An 18309-nucleotide genomic window follows, 5' to 3' on the forward strand; every position below is an offset into this window, starting at 1 on the left:
AGAAAACTGGAAGTGGTGCTGTGGCTTAAGTGGTAGAGTGCTCGACTTGAGCTAAAGAGCTTAGGGACAGCACCAAGGCGCACAGTTCAAGTCCCATGACCAACAACAACAACAACAAAGTTTCAGTTTAAAGACATCATCAATGCTCCAATTTGGTATATAGGTTTTTTTAAAAAAAAATAATGTATACACAATTACCATCATTTGATCCAAAAAGTTACTTTACATCACCTATTTTATTTCATATTTTGTTACTTTCTTACCTAAATTCAGGCCTTGACAGGTAAACTAGAATTGCAAATTTGAATAGAAATGTTTAACTAAGCACCATAGTAAAAGAAGGTTCATGTTTTCTGACTGCGATTAAATTTTAGATCCCTTCTGTAAGTTTCATCAGGTTCTCAGCTTGTAAATATGCAAAATGAAGCATATAGTTGTACTAGGGATGTGCATACCCCACCAGAATTTCAAGCTGTCAAGCTGTCACTCAACACCTTGCCAGTGTGAAGTTATTATAATAGTACACTAAGCATAAATGCCAAAGGGATTCACATCCAATATAAGAGCTTAGAACTTTACACTTAATTTACACATTTAGCAGACTTTGCATTATAGAGACTTAAATTTATTACTAGAGACCAAGAAACCCTCCTTAGTATTTCAAATTTAGAATTATTAAAGATGAAGTTATTGAATAAATATTTGCACAACCATGATTTCAGATAAGCATTCATGAAGTATACGGCCTCTGTCACTGTCAGGTAAGATATTAATGATAGTATACTAAATCATAATAATCTAAAAATTGTGAGGCATTCTGTAAATTCTATAGAATAATGAATGTCAGTATTTAGTGTCTGTAAAGCAAGCAAAAGAGCTAGAGAGTGGGGGAGCTAGAGAGAAAAAGAGAGCTAAGTAGTGAAAGAGATTGAATGTGAATTCATGTATGAAATGTGTAATGCTTTAGGTATTGTTACAAACTTAGAATCTCTTGGTGGGGCAGGGGAGGGGGAGATAGGGGAAGAGAAAAAAAAAAGAGGAACACTCAATGTAATGAATGTAAAAGGCACAAAAATAATGTAGCTATTTAAATATATGAAACTGAACAGCTAAGTTTATCAGTTAGATTGATCACAGTCTAAGTGCCCAATAGCTATATTTAGCTATTGATCACAGAAAAATAGAAAAATACCTGCTATGAACCTCTAATTAACACAAACTATCAAATCTCCACCTAATAATTGTTAAAGGAAAGAATTTTCTTTTCTTTTATTCCGTTTTTTTAAATAAGTTTTTTATCAAGCATTGTTACCTCCTCCTTTGTTTTTCCCTTCCCTCCCATCTCCACAATTACATTTGGAAATAATTTTCTTGATTCATTTAAAGTAGTTTGATTAATGTAAAAGACCAAATTTTATCTACAATTTTAATTAATTAATGTATTCAAGATATAGTATCTATTTCAAACTAAATCATTATATACAATAAATTTTATGTAATTAGCAAGTTCCAAACAAGAGCAGGGGAAAAATCAGACAAGAGCTTAAGGCTAGCCCTGAGTTCAAGCCCAGATCCTGATCAAAAGAAAAAAGAGGGTTAATTTTATTCCCTGTTACTGTGCCATAGTTTTGGATCAGTAACTTGGGAGTGGGGCTCATGGGGTTCTTAAACTACAAGATCATGTCATCTGCGAAGAAGGAGAGTTTTACTTCATCTTTCCTATTTGGATCCCCTTTATGTTTGCATCTTGACTTATTGCTCTAGCTAGGCATTCTAATACTAAATTGAAGAGAAGTGGAGAGAGTGAACAACCTTGTCTCCTTCCTGAATTTAGAGGAAATAGGTTTAGCTTTTCGCTATTAAGTATAATGCTGGCTGTAGGTGTGTCATACACAGCCTTTATTATATTGAGGAATGTTCCATGGATTCCTAGTTTTCCCAGAACTTTCATCATAAAGTTGTGTTGGATCTTGTCGAATGCTTTTTCTGCATCTATTGAGATAATCGTGAGGTTCTTATCCTTGCTCTTGTTGATGTAATGGATTATATTAATTGATTTGCATAGATTGAACCAGCTTTGCATCCCTAAGATGAATCCTTTTTTAATCTTTGTTGCTGTTGTTTTTAATGTATTTATAATATACCATGTGATTTCTTTTGTTTCTTTCATATGTTCTTCCCCCATGGTAGAACCCCTGTTTTCACTGTATTTGATTCTGGTGTCCTGCATTTGTATATACATTTTTCTAATTTGAGGAGGGGAAGGAAAATAACAAAATGCTGAAACAAGGATACAGGCTGACCCATTGTAACAATAAAATGTACAAGACACTATGTTAAAAACGATCTTCACAACTTTTGAGGGTGGGGAAGGGAGGAGTTGGTGAGGTGGGAAGGGAAGGGATGGCTGGGGGAAAACAAAGGAGGGGGTAACAGTGCTCAAGAGGAAATGTACTTATTACCTTAGTTATGTAACTGTAACCCCTCAGTACAGTATCTTTGCAATAAAATATGTAATAAAAAAAAAGAAAAAACGGAAGAAGAATAAAGAGTAGCAGTAGGCAGACGGGGAAAGGAAGCAGAGGGAAGGGAAGAAAAAGGAAAAAGAGAAGAGGAAGAAGATAACTTAGAATAATAATAGACAAATAAAATTAAAAATAAGCTGAGAAAAAAGAAACTCCAGTTAAGACATCTGGAATTCATAAAAAGCTATGGGAGAAAAAGGCTATTTCCGGAACAGATGTAATTGAACATAAACAAACAAATGCACACACATGCATATATGTACATGCATACTTGCCTACACATGCACATAATGCATACTCACATGTATGCACTTCACCTTTAGTAACTTTTATGAGTCCTACTCATAATTATGATTATGCCTGGATATTCTTTCTCCAGGCAAGCTTAAGAAGAAAAATATCTTCATCAATGAAACAGGATGATTTGCTCATTAGAACTGATGACACACAATGGAGATAGCTTCTTCTCAACCTTCCCCCCATCCAACTGTGATTCCCTCTAGAACTCATCAAATAATCCAACATCTAGTCCTAGATTAAATGGTATATAACTGAACCATTCCCAGCCATACCCCATAATTCCCTCTTTAAATTTTTTGAGATTTATTTTCATTACAATTAATGTAGAAGATAGATATTGAAAGTGTAAAACACATCAAAACTCAATAGATGAGAAGTGGATTTTGATATGAGTTTAATATCTTACGTGTGTGTGTGTGTGTGTGTGTGTGTGTGTGTGTGTGTGCCAGTTCTAGGGCATGGGTACTACCCCTGAGTTTTATTGCACACAGTTGGTGCTCTAACCACTTGAGACACAGCTTTACTTTTAGTTTTTTGGTGGTTAATTGGAAATAAAAGTCTCATAGTCTTTGCTGCCTAAGCTGGCTTTGAACTGCAATCCTCAGATCTCAGCCTCCTGAGTACCTAGGATTACATGTTTGGAACACTTGTGCAAAGGATTATTCTACTTTTTTTGTTTTCTTTTTTACTTTCTTAAATCTGAAGGAGATGTGTCCCTCCCTTTATAAATACTTACGAGATTTATACTCAAACCCATCTCTTTCTTCAATTATCTCAGTCATGATTTTGTCATTCACATTAGGAAAAAAGTTTTTTTAATTACTTGCAATTGAAGGAATATTAAAATAAGAGCAAGCCAGGCAGTGGAGGCTCATATTTGTAATCCTAGCTACTCAGGAGGCTGAGATTTGAGGATTGCAGTTCAAAGCCAGCTTAGGCAGCAAAATCTCTGAGACTCTTACCTCCAATTAACAATCAGAAAAATGGAAGTAACACTGTGGCTCAAAAGTGGTAGAATGCTAGACTTGAGCAAAATAGCTCAGAGCCAACATCGGACCCTGAGCTCAAGCCCTATGACAAACAACAACAGCAACAAAGAGCTAAACAAGTTGGAGAATTAAAAACAAATGTCTATCCTAAAACTGAAAACTAATATTTCACATTATCATTAATCCTATACTTAATTTAAAACAATCTGAAAAGTTAAATATTGGATTATTAGTAGTTACTCAAATATGAAGAATCCAAAAATATTAATACCCACATTAATCTCCCTCATATTTCATAGTTAATTGTTAACAGGAACTGCATTTCAAATTCAGTAATAAATGGTAGCTTCTGGTGTCCATGTGTTCTGTTCTTTCTACCTCCTATTTCAAGAAAAATGCCCATTTCCACCAGTGGGTGAAATAACTTTTGAAGTGTCTAAATTAAAGTCCACATCTTAAAGATGAGGTATGGGAACAATTGTGCATACGGATGCCATGTGTTAGCTCTATATAGAGTACAAAGTAATTTGGGCAAAATGACACCAAAATTGAGCCACTAGGAAAAAAAGACTCAAAAGAAATCCCACGATCCTTTAAAGTCCTTTCAAAAAATATTCTTAACTTTCTTATCCTGATATGATTGTGTAGGAAGAAAAAAAATCACATAATTTCATAAGATGAAGGCTTTAATCATATCAAAGTATCCAACTTAGATTATCTCTTTCCCTTATCATTTTATAATGAAGAACATTTGTTCCATGAAAACAGCTATTTGTAATATGTTCCAAATTCTCCAATTACCCAAGAAGATAAGAATTTGGTTTGTTTGCTTTTCTTTGTAACTTTCATGAAAGAAAGTACATGTTACCCACAGACTTATCAAAGGTTACATTATATTCAGAAAAATCCTTTGAGGGAGGACATTATCTCTGTGTATTTCTCACTATAAATAGCCTGTCACAGTCTACTATCCTTCCTACACTGGAAAGTATTACCATGTGATTCAAAAAGTACTGAAAACCAAGGAAAAATAAAGCAAATATCTCTTCCAGTGGTCTCCAGTAGCTCCTTCTAACATTCAATTTTCAAAACAAGGAAAACCATTTAGGCAGTATGAGAAGACTCCAGAAGAACTCCTTGGTTCTAAAGTGTCTACACTAGATAAGATGATTTCCAGTTCTGTCTCTGTCCTTTTTCTTGGACACAGCATCATGTCATTCTGATTTATGACTGAACAATCCACCATTGTGGATATTTTCTTCATCTATTCATTTGTTATTAGATACCTAGTCTGACTGTACAACTTAACTATTGCTAATATCACTGTAATAAATAAAAATAACCCACACTTGGAACTCAAAGATTTTCATGTTTGCATTCATTTGTAGGATCTAGTTCTAGAATAATAAAAATAACAATAATAGTGCTAATCAAGTATAAAAATGACACTGTTGGTGGGGTGTTGTGTGCAGAGAAAGGAAAAACGGAGAGGCTACTAGGTTATGAAGGGGATCAAAGTACATATGTATGGAAATAGCACAAAGAAAACTCTTCCAGTGCAAGGAGAGGGGTAAAGGGGGTAGGGAGGGAGATGGGAAGGGGAAACAAAGGAGGAGACAACAATGCTTGATAAGAAATGTACTCATTATCTTGCCCATGTAATTGTAACCCCTCTGTATGGTATTTTCACAATAAAGCTATAAATACTGTAAAAAAAAAAAAAAAAAAGAAAAGAAAACTCTTCCAAAATTAAGGGGAGGAAGGAGAAAGAAGAAGGAAGATTAAGAGAATATAATACAGTGAATACATTTTCTAAAATATACTATACATATTTATGAAATTTTCACATGAAAGCCCTTATACTATGAAGAAATCCTGATTTTTTTAAGAAAGGATTAAGTTCAATTAAATGATGTATATAGCAATTAAATAAAATGCTAACAAGATATAATACATCTTTTATTATTGGTTTTGTTGGAAAATTATCATTTTTCTCTGTTCTCTTGATTAAAAATATTATCTAAAAAAGTGTCACTGTCCATACAATTCTTCCCTTGGGAGCTACTCACCACAGCAAGAAGAAAAAATAAAACAAAAGTGATATCAACTGGAATTGGTGATCAATTGCAACTCAATTTCAAAGGCCACAGTACAAGCAAGTTTACAAAGATGGGAAATAGAGATGATCTTCAAAAAAACATGTACACATACTTTTTGAGCATTCATTGAAGCACACCAGAAGAAAGTAATGAACTTGCCAAACACACAAGAAGGAGGCAGCATTAACACATCTTATTTTCTTGCATCCGATGTCTTTAAAGCATCTAATTCTGTGTATGACCTTGACTTTTTTAAAGCTCAGTGAGCTCAAAAATAAAATTTTAAAACACTAGTAAGCACTTTTGGGGTTCCTTTAAAAAAATCGTTATCTTGGGCTGGGAAGGTGGCTCAGTGGTAGAGTGCTTGCCTTGCATGCATGAGGCCCTGAGTTTGATTCCTCAGTACCACATAAGCAGAGAAAGCCAGAAGTGGTGCTGTGGCTCAAGTGGTAGGGTACTAGACTTGACCTGAAGAGCTGAGGGACAGTGCCCAGGCCCAGAGTTCAAGTCCCATGACCGACAAAAAGAAAATCTTTATCTTGCTCTCTTTAATTAAACACAGGGTTTAATTAAAGAAAAGGTAAAAATGTTTAGAAGGGATTTAGATGAGGTAGACAAAGAGACAAGCTGCTCTTTTCATCCTTATTCCTACAAAGAAATGATGAATAAATAAACATAGAAAAACATTAAAAAGGAGGACAACCTATTAAGAGCTCTGGGCACTCTCTCTTAGACTTGTGCCAAGCTGATAGGATAACTCTGAATAATATGTAATTTATCATCAAGAATGCGAGAGTAAGCTGCTAACCCACCCTATATCTATAGACAATGAATCCCCTGTGCTACAGTATTAACTGACCTCTTATTATTTTGTAATGAATAAAGGCAAAGTCACAAACTGAAATCTTAACCCATAGAATCACTTTAGACTTCTCAAAAGTATTGAGAAGGCCAGCTGAACAGAAACATCTAGTATAGGTATTCATTTTAGGAAACCTAAGCAATTATGTTTAGGAAATACCTACTCTGTGTCAAATACTTTGTCAGGAGCTTTGTTTGATCCCATTTTAATCCTCACAGCCACGAGAAGAAGGTGTACTAGCCAGACACAGTAGGATGTGCCTATGGTCCCAGACACTCAGGAGGCAGAGGAAGGAGGTTCTTGGTCCTAGGTCAATCCTGGAAAAGTTGCTCCAAGTCTCTCTTGACTGGAAAAAATACTAACTAAAAGCAAAAGGATCAGAAGTGTGTTTCAAGTTGCTTTCCTTAGCAACTGTGAGGCTATGAGTTAAATTCCTAATACTACAACAAAAGAAGGTTCACTACTACTATGGTCCCAGAAACTGAAGTGGCAAAACTAAGATCTGAACCCAGGCCAATTGCTAACTCCTGCTTTCTTCTCCATGGCGCTGCTGAAATGCAGTTAATGTTTTTCACTGCCAGCTCTGTACTTTCCTGGCAACAGGAAATAATATATGTATTTTTGGACTATGCATATTTCTTTTTTTGCTTTTCATTTTTCATCTTTTTCTTTAGAAAATACTCATTCGATTTGTTTTATTTTTCTCAACATTGTTGGTCAAAGTAGCATTTAATTTAGGCAATAACTTATCCATACTCTGATGAAAAAAGCCATATGAAAAAAATATTATCAAAATCTTCTTTAACATGCCCAAAATAATAGCATAGATTTTGTGTTGCAAATGGTCTTTTGGAAGGATGTAACATTTTTTCCTAAAATGGTTTGTACAAATCTCTTAATTCCTCATAAAAATGACAGTTAAAGAATGGCCGGCACTTACTAGTAGAATAACCAAAGCTCAATTGTTAATAATCAGTTTGGCAAATGGAAATTCTGAAGAGTTCATTACCTGACACGGAGTAGAAGTTGTGAACAGTGTGATAAGGGTAGGACTTCCAAGCCTAGCAATCGCAGGGGGTTGATATGACCAAAAAGAAATAAATGATCCTACAAAAACAAACATAAAGTCATATGGCTACCAGCTTCTGGAAGCATTTGGCACTTCTTTGCTCTATTCTGGCAAAAATTAAATTGTCAATCAGATAAAAGAAAGGTGCACTCTTACTTATTTACCACTAAGCTCTTTAGATAATCAAATATCTATGACATTAAATATCTACAATAAAATGCAGCTGGTTAAAAACAAGATTTTGATTCACATAATCTAAAAAGACATTCTTAATGCCTTAATATTTCAGAGTCTGAAGTCAGATTTAGTGAAGTTTCTAAGGATACAATTAAATATTCAACATGTCCTTCAGAAACTCCCATGAGAGTTTTATTTTTAACTTTCTTCACAAAGTATTGAAGGAGAGAAGCCTGTACAATGAGTTTGTTTCCTCCTGGGGTTTACATGTTTGACATTGTTGTCTGTGCTAGAAGGAATGAAAGCTTAATTAAAGATCTAATCTGAACGTTAACAAAATAACTGCTTTTAGATTTTAACTAAAGCTATGTGCTCATGGCAAATGTACAGAGGATAACATCTTTTAGCAACTCTGAAGATCACACATTTAGCTTCATTGACGACTGAAAACTTACAAGGGAGGCTGTGTTAGACAATGTCAAGGTCTGATCCTGCCCTTAATAATCAGAAAGTGATGGGCAATGTGGAACACAAACTACTTTGGTTATAAAATGCCACATTCAGATAATAATTTTCTGGGGCGCAGCACGCTAATGCTAACTACACAAGAAAGAAAGGATTTCAGTATCACAAAGTATTCTTTTTTTTTTTTTTTTGTGGGTCTGGGGCTTGAACTTTAGGCCTGAGCATTGTCACTCAGCTCTTCAGCTCAAGGCTAGTGCTCTACCACTTGAGCTACAACACCACTTCCGGTTTTCTGGTGGTTTATTGGAGATAAAAGTTTAACAGACTTTCCTGCCCTGGCTGGCTTTGAATCGCAATCATCAGACCTCAGCCTCCTCAGTAGCTAGCTAGCGTTACAGACGTGAGCCACCGGTGCCTGCCTATCAGAAAGTATTCTTTTACTGATTCCTCCCACTTGCAATTGAACAACTAAGAATAAAAACGTCCACATCTGCATGGACTTCATGTTTTCTAAAACATGTACTCATTTTAATGTAATATGTTCTAAGCATGCTAGAGATAGGTGTTTCTAATGAAGATGGGCGTAAAAATTATAAGCCAATATTAGCCTATAGAAATACAGGCTTGGGAAGGTGGCTCAGTGGTAGAGTGCTCACCTAGCATGCATGAAACCATGGGTTCGATTCCTCAGTACCACATACACAGAAAAAGCCAGAAGTGTCTCTGTGGCTCAAGTGGTAGAGCACTAGCCTTGAGCAAAAGAAGCTCAGGGACAGTGTCCAGGCCCTGATTTCAAACCCCAGGACTAGGGGAAAAAAAGAAAGAAAGAAAGAAATATAGGCTATAAGAAATAATGCTGGGCGCTGGTGGCTCATACCTATAATCCTAGCTACTCAGGAGGCTAAAATATGAAAATCACAGTTCAAAGCCAGCCCAGGCAGAAAAGTCTGAGATTCTTATCTCCAATTAACCACCAGAAAACCAGAGTGCTTGCCTTGCGCTGAAGAGCTGAGGGACAGCACCCAGGCCAACAGTTCAAGCCCCACAACCAACAAAAAAAAAATAAAATAAAAAAGTTACATTATTTAGTAAAATTAAAGGAGACCTGAATAAACTGAGAAATTATAAACATTTACAATTATGCCTTTTCAATGAAATACAAAGGTTGTATATGAAAAAAATCATTATTACCCATAAACTAAGAAAAATTCTTAGAGAATTATAATGCTTCTTGCTCATAGGAAAATGGAGAAAAGTACTTATGTTTTGCTACTGGAAAACTAAAGTATTAAAGTTCTAGATTGGTAATCTACCAATATTTACTAAAACATTTTATATCTCGAAATTGGGTTGGTTTTGCCACCTCCTATTTCTTCCTTACATCTTTCCTCCTGGCTGCTTTTCCTGTCCCTTCAATTATATCCTGCTTCAATTTCTCACTTATCAGTTCAGACCACCTTAAAGGCAGGGGCATTGCTTCTATCTGGAGGCCCCCATTTCAAGTCTATGCTTGATGTATATAGTAACTGAATGAAGAAAAAGGAACAAAACATCATATGTACTTTAAACACCTACTTCCAATTATTAATCTTCTCTTTTCTATTTTAAACTTCAAGTTTAAGGCTGTCTGCTACAAAGTCTTAAAGAGAAAATTAGGTACATTTACCCAAGAAACGTAAGAACTCTACTATTAAACAATGAATTTGGTCCATAATTGTAGCCAACAGATGGCAAGTATCTCTGTCTGGTCCCTCCCCATGATCCCCTAACCCTAATTTCCAATGATTATAACATTTATTTTTAGCAAGCCTCTCAAAATAAGTTTAAAAATTTGGGTGCCAGTGGCTCAGATCTGTAGTCCTACTTACTCAGGAGGCTGAGATCTGAGGATTGCAGTTCAAAGTCAGCCGAGGTAGAAAAGTCTCTGAGATTCTTATCTCCAATTAACCACCAAAATTCCAGAAGTGGTGCTGTGCCTCAAGTGGTAGAGTGCTAGCCTTGAGCTGAAGAGCTGAGGGACAGTGCTCAGGCTCAGAATTCAATCCCAGACCAATAATAATAATTATAATTTTTAAAGAGGATGTGAAGTACAGTTGTGTAATTACAGCTATAATGTGAATGTGAAATACATGAGCAATAGCTCATGTCATGTTAAAGCAAACAAAACAAAGAATCAAGAAAAAAGTCTCTGTGTTGTTGGAATTGCATAGAGTATTTTTGGAATTGTCTGTGTAGTTGCAGTTCAAGTTTAAGAGGATATGTAAAACTTGTACCAGTCGTCTAAAATATATATGAAGGAGCAGTACACTTGTTTGCTAGAAAGAATGCAAAAGTATTTGCAGATTTATTTTGTAGATAGTGCTAAATCTCTGTTTTCTGTTCCCAGAAAGAAGATTAAACTATTTTTCTTGCTGTTTCACAAAAAAATTGGATTGCTCCAAAAAAAAAAAAAAAGGCAAGCCTCCTGTACAATTTATCAAAAAAGTATTCTGCTTCTCTGTGCCTCCAACTCAACCTCTAAACAGCAGCAGCAGCAGCAGAAGTGTTTGTTTATTAAAGTCAAGTTCCTTTAAGGAAATTCAATTAAACACTATTAAGTTGGTCAAGGAGGGTCTAAGAAAAGATGAACCAGAGTTGCATTTATATAGAAAAGTTAGAAGTGGGAATAGATACTAACATTACTCTGCAACATGAAAGAAAACCATTAAAAAAAATCCCACCATGATCTGTGTTTGTTGTGTGATCAGCTTTGGGGAAATGGTGTTCGCCATTGCTCAGTCCTGTCACCAGCTCCCAGTGTGAATCTTCTTTGAGAAATGGCTCCCAGCCGCAGAACCCAGCCTCAAAGTCACAGTTGAGATCATTTGCTGTTAGCCATAGCCAAGAAAACAAAAAAGGAAAAATGAACTCGAGGGTGGGCAGTGAAACACTGATTCTACAGTCAACTCCGGAGATCAGTATATCCATTCTGCTTTGTAGTTAAGTATTTCTGATGACCAGAATAACTTTCCTTTTTTCAACATGGTGCACTTCCTGTGTTCTGAGTGCAGCATGACTACAGACAAGTCTAGTGTATTTCATCCTCATGTCTCATCTCCATTCCACCTAATAATGCCTAGGGGAAACTCCACAGCTTCAAGTAGTAACTATTTCCCCAGCCTTCTGCAATGGTAGTTTTAAAAATCCACTTAAAAGGAAGAATTGAAATGAATCCTGAATCTTGAAGACATTTGGATCACTATCTTAATGCTCATTTCATTAGTTCATTTTTAAAAGTGTTTTCAAATTAAATGTCTCACCATTGTACAACTGCAAGTACATTAGATATTCTGAACATTGCTTTTCTTCTCCTAGTATGTAACTAAAAAGTTGGAAAACAGTTACATTCCCACATATATAATAAAAGAACTAGTTCTAGGAGAAATCAGGGTTTGAGCAAGCTTTATAAACATCTTTCCCAGTTTGATACCAAATTGCTGAGAAATAAAACATGTTTGAAGCAATGGGGAATAAAATAGAAATTCCAACAATTTGATTTATGCTTTGGAGAAATTATTTTCCATTGTTTAAATTTAATTTTCCTAAAATAAGATCATAACCTCAACCAATCTGAGGTACTAATCTGGAATAATGTTAATACCATTAATTTTAAAACTTATTTCTGAAACAATTTTTTTATGAAGAAACATTTTTATAACACTGGGGAAAGAGGAAAAATCACATCATAATTTATCAAGAGACATCAGATTTTTAATACATTCCCATAGTTATTACCAATAGACATTTACCAATGAGTTCCAAGTACTTGTCAGGAATGTGTGTGTGTGTGTGTGTGTGTGTGTGTGTGTGTGTGTGTGTGTGTGTGTTCTTTAGGTCTCAAAAATACAATTACCTCTGAAAGGGAAAAGCATAACTCAAGAATACTAATCAATTAAATGTCCTGTAGAAGATTTCAGCAAATAGGACATCTAGATACCAAAGTTTATAATATGCAGCCTCCATAAATCAAGAATTCTAGGTCATAATTAAACATTCCACAGGTGCTTATTTCCAAAAATTGTTTTCAACTTGAAATAATAGGCCCTATAGGGCCAGAAAGTTGAATTTTCTTATTACACCTTAATAATCCAAAATGTCCAAATCTCTATAACAAAAAGGCTTAGTTTCATGACCAGATATTTCTTCACTAGATTATCAATAATTAAAACCCTAAAGTGCAATATGCAAATAGAAATGCCACTTAAATTTATTCTCCATGTAAATTCAACATTTAAGTCACAAATCCATGTTTGTTTAAAGATATATAATGGGTATATGAAAAAATATTTATTATTCTGTTTATAAGCAAATGTAATTGTCTCCTCTAAATGGGTTTCCCAGTGAAATACAAACTATTACATTGGCTGCAGTACATAATAAAAAAAAGTGTGCTTCATGGTATTTAATGCTGCACCATTATGACAAGCAAATGCAGGTCAATATCTGCCCAACTGGAAATCTGCAGCTTCTTTTTTTTTTTTAGTTTTCACAGCTCTGGCTGCACAATTGTTGATAAAGGTCAGAGCTAATGATGAAAAGTTAATCTTCCAAGAAGAGTCTCTTCTGCTTTTTAACACAGTCATTATATTTATAAATCATTGCAACTGTCTCTCTGGCATGGCCATTCAAATAGATTTTTTGGTTTAGTTCCTTCATCTCCTATGAACTTTGCCACCAGTTCTTCTAAATTGTCTAGCTTTATGCAGAAATATCTAAGACTCAAAATGTATACCTGTTATCTCCACAGTGTAGTTACAAAGTCCCAATTCTTTGTTATGAACTTAGCTAAGGAACGCTTCAGTTTCTCCCAATGGAATCCCCAACTCATAGAAGTTCATTCCCCAAAACTAAAAATCATGGTCTGGAAAGCCCTGTTTCTGGGGCCCAGGATTTTCTGGTTTGTACCTGGTATCCTAGTATCATTACTACCTCTTTCTTTTCCTTTTCGTTTCATTCATTGAGTAATAAACTCAATATTATTCTGTTGGGAGCAGTAAATTATACATTGCTGCACTAAAGGAACAAGTCCACAAAAACAACCATCTTCTTCATGCTCGCAGGTGACTCTTGGAAGTAAACACCATCATTCCCAAACAATCAGAGGTGAGGAGTAGAAAGTGTGAGAAGTGTGTGTGTCACACTATGCAGGCATTGCCAAGCCTTTGGGCACACTTCACAACTGCAAGACAGAAACAACTATTTTTGATAAATTAACTCTGAGTTGTATAAATGTTGAAATTTAGCTTAGGATGTAAGTTCACATGATCTCTTCCATCATATAGGTGTTTATCATTTAAAATGTCAACCATTATTTTTCTATGGGACACTATACGTAACCATTGTCCTTAGAAAAAATTTTTATTAAAAATTCATCACCAGAAAGATTTGTTACTGGCTATAACATATGCATACATTCACAGTCTTTCTGTGGCTAGCTCATTTCACTTAGCATAATGTCCTCAGAGTTTATTCTGTTGTTGCTCATGGTGCTTATCATTAGGTAATTTTCACATATGTATGTATATATCTATATATATATATGTGTGTGTGTATGTGTGTGTGTGTGTGTGTGTGTGTATGTATATATATTCACGTATTTTCAGATATATTCATATATATCAGATCTTTTCTGTGCTGGTAGTAGAACTTGAACTCAGGACGTTGTGCTTTCAGAATTATTTTGTTTTTCTGTTTGTTTAGCATTTCATAGTATTTTTATTAATTTTTTATTGTGAAAATACTGTACAGAGGGATTACAATTACATGAGCAAGGAAATGAGTACATTCTTATCAAGCATTGTTGCCTCCTCCTTTGTTTACCCTTACCATCCCTTCCCTCACATCTCCCTCCCACCCCCCCATTCCCCACCCCCCACCCCTGCCAAAGTTGTAAAGTTCATTTTTTGACATAACGTCTTGAACATCTCATTGTTGCAATGGGTCCACCTGTATCCCTAGTTAAACAATTTGTCTTTTTTTTTTTTTTTTTTTTTTACCAGAGTTAGCACAATGTCCCTTAAGCCACACGTACCCTTCCAGTTTTTTGGGTTTCCAGATCCTCAGATCTCAGGATCCTGAGTAGCTAGGATTATAGATGTGGACTATGGGGCCCAGCATATCTCAGATTTTTACAGATACTCAGCTCTTGTAGATACTATTACAATGCAGATGAGAGTGTAGATTATTGCCTCTATTTTATACAAGATTGTGCAAATGAACATTAAAAAATGTATTGTTTCATAATATAATGGTAGTGAATAGTGTAGGAATGAGTGTTTTGACTTTTATTCTAAGAGGCCACTGACAAGTTTACCTCTTAGCTTTTGTGCCATCTTAGTTTATATGCCATCTATATCCTTCTTCAAGCTGTCTACATTTTTGAATCATCTTTCATACACTGTCTCTCAGAGTTTAAGGTGCAGATGAACCACCTGGGACGTTGTAAGAATGAAGCCTTTGAGTCTGGAGAGGTACACTAGGGCATAGGTCTCTTTGAACAGTTTCAGTTGATGTAGTCCACAGAGGTCAAGACAGCAACGGAACACCAGCAAACCCGTCCAGCCTTTGTAGCCATTGGGCCAATGGCCCAGTGCCTTGTATACTTCTTAAATCAGTGTCTGGAAGAAAGGGTAACTTGGCGATGAAAGAGCAGCTGAGGAAGGGTGCCTTTTGGGGAAAGTACATTAGCACTCTTCACAAGTTAATCTTTGCAAGTATCCAGGTAAGGGAGTGCTTCAAACTTCACACATAAGCTAAGGGAAATTAAATGTATTTTGCTTGTGTTTCATAAACTTGGAAATTTGCTTTATGAAATACTTTTGTATTGAAAGTTTAAAATTGTACAACAAAAATTATGAAGTATGTAAAATGTTCACACACATAATTTTTTAAATTTTAAAGGAAGCCGTCTCATTTTCAAAGAATATATATACTCGTGTGTCTATATACTAGCATAGATAAGCATAATTATTTTAGTGTAAAATATAATGCAATTTTTATCCTTTTAATAATTCCATATAAATGATCACACAATATACTTAAATATACTTAAATAGTTACATGAAGTATTCATTTGGCATTAAAATATATGAACACACATGCATGTGTGTTTGTACACACACACACACACACATATGTATATATATATATATATATATATATATATATATACACCTGCATGTGCTCTCTGTACTATTATCACATTTTTAAATCATACCTGCTGTGTCAAGTTGATCACAACTAAGCAAGCATAAAAAGGTTTTATAGAACAAGTAGTATTATTTTGGAAAATTTCCAAGACTAATAAATAGCAGTATTTGTGACTAAGCACAGATATCTAACCCTGCATTTACCCAAAGTAAATAGCAGAATAGTACTGAGATACTGTATTTGAAAAATGCCAGATAAACAGTCAATAGAACTTCAATAAGGGATAAAATGGAAAAATATGTCCAAATTTAAACACAAAAATAACCTATATTACTTCAAGTAGGAACTTGGTTGTGAAAAGCTATTAAAAGACAAGCAGGCAGTACAAAGAATCACTTACTACAGGGGAGAGAAGAGACAGGACAAAAGAAGCTAAGCTTCCACATGTACAATTGAAAAGAAATATATTTTCTTTTAGTTATTTAAATAAAAAATGATAGAACCTGTTAGAAAGATGAATTTCCCTAAGAGAAATTGTCTGTGAAATTGTCTGTGGAAAATTTGAATAAGGCATAGAAAGAAATCTGACATATATTAGACAAAATAAATTGTCCTTGATTTAAGCTTTTCGAATGAAAGAGAAGAGTCATCTAACTCCTGTGAGATCTCATTGGTTAGTACGTTATTTAGCTTAAAGGTAGTTGGGGAACTTGCTGAACTGATGTTTATGAGGAGGCCAGCACAGAATATTTTCCTTGTTTTCCTATTTCCCCCTTTCAGTCCCTCTTCATTTTTCTTAATAAAATCTTCACTCACTTATCAAGAAGAGCATGTTGTACAAAGATCTTTTCATTAAATGGTGACATTTATCTTATTATAATATTTTCCCCAGCTCAACTAAATATCTCACTAAAACACTGAAGAAAAATAAATGTCATCAATTTTAATTTTTTTTTTTTACAAAAGCTCTTATATGTGATATAGAAAAATAGATTCATTTAGTTAGAATTCATGGGTGTCAAAAGGACATCAGAGTCTTGGTTGCTAAGCTACCTCATATGAAAACCATACTGTAGGCTGTAAGTTAAATTCCATTTGGTTTGAAATATATCTAGGTTTGAATACTAATGGGATCTCTGTCACCCTCCTATCCTGCATAAAAGCCCTCAAGGAAGATTTTTTTTGTCCTTCTGACTGCAATGATAGCTGAAGTGATTTCTACAGTGATCATGGCTGCTGTGGAGGCAAGGACAACTTCTTCCTCTTTACTCTCTCTCCTCTAAGTCCATAATAATTGGTAAGAAAAAAAATTAACAAATTATTAGCAATCCATAAAAATCTTCCTAAAGGCTGAGAGACCAAGAAATTCTTTCTCATCTATTTTCTTTTCTAAATGAGGTATTTCATTTTTCGATGATCTTTAAGTAGTTGTTCAGAGAGGTTTCAATTCAAGGTTATTAGTCTGTGAGTACAATGCACCTCGGTCAGTATCATGCCTTCCATCATTCTCCCCATCTCTCCCAACTCCATCCATCCCCTCAAGTTACCTGGTTCCATTTTCACATATGTACATTGACTGCATTTGCCCATCCTTTCTCTCTTCACTTTTCTGGCCACTTTGTCTCCCCCGCCCCCAACAGCACATGTTCCAGCTTCTTAGTATTTATTTTGTTAAACTGTAACTCAAAGAAGTTACACCAGTGGAATCTTCCCCTGCATACACCATACTTTAGTTAGCATGTTTTTATATATATAGATATATATATAGATATATATATGCATATGATCTTGTATATGTTGTGTGTGTATATATATAACCCATATATGCTTACAATATATTTTCTTCTTTAACCTAAGCATATGTACACAACTAATCATGATTCATTTGTTGAACAAATTGAGGGATTTTATTTTTGTAATTTTAGCAGCAAGCACTAAAACTTGTAATTAATAAAGAGAAGAGACCCTCAAGAGCATAGTGATAATAGTTTGAGAGCAAGAAAGAACATCAATCTTATTTCTCAGGTTAATTTACCTTGAGATAAACAAAGACTGTTCCAATGCAACTCATGAATTAGAACAGGTGCACAAGCACCACAGTCCACTTACAAAAAGTTACTGGGTCTTCATTATTTCCATCAAAGCAGTCCTGCCGAGAGTCACAGTGTGGTTTGGGGACAATGGATTGGCCACTGGCACAAGAAAATTCATCCATAAAGCAACTGTGTCTGGAGTTGTTGTGTGCACAAGCATAGATCCATAGCTGATCAAGCCCAATAAAACTGCTCTGGCTCAAAATGACACCTTCAAAAACAATCTTCAGAAAGACATGATCAATTCATGAACTTTATCACTCTTGAAAAAAACTAAAGAAGGCTGAAGAGATTAAACAGTTATTGTGAAACACAGCAGTTTAAAGCAGCCAAATGCAATTGATAGTTTCTATTTTATAAATTCAACTTATCTGCTTAATAATTATGAACTCACTTGCTTCATTAAGGATTCCTGACCAGACAAAATTCAGCATTCCATTTAACTGCCCAAATCACCTTGACCACAAACTACCGTTTGTACATTATCTTAAGAGCTTGGTTTTTTTTATTCTCAAGAGAAATGGAAAATATTGTCAGTACTT

At 34.9% G+C, this 18309-nt stretch overlaps 1 protein-coding gene across 1 annotated transcript in view; it reads right to left on the reverse strand.

Moving 5' to 3' along the window:
- The window catches only part of Malrd1 (MAM and LDL receptor class A domain containing 1), a 462193-nt gene that overhangs the window by 382326 nt on the left and 61558 nt on the right, over positions 1-18309 (reverse strand). Inside the window, exons 10-12 of the mRNA XM_042686149.1 lie at positions 17784-17991; positions 11207-11353; positions 7785-7882 (exon numbers count right to left, since the gene is read on the reverse strand). Coding sequence (XP_042542083.1) covers positions 7785-7882; positions 11207-11353; positions 17784-17991 — 453 coding nt within the window. The remainder of the gene's footprint in view (positions 1-7784; positions 7883-11206; positions 11354-17783; positions 17992-18309) is intronic.

Source organism: Dipodomys spectabilis, unplaced genomic scaffold (assembly GCF_019054845.1).
Source record: "Dipodomys spectabilis isolate Male_0828 unplaced genomic scaffold, ASM1905484v1 ptg000096l, whole genome shotgun sequence".
Taxonomy (NCBI): Eukaryota; Metazoa; Chordata; class Mammalia; order Rodentia; family Heteromyidae; genus Dipodomys; species Dipodomys spectabilis.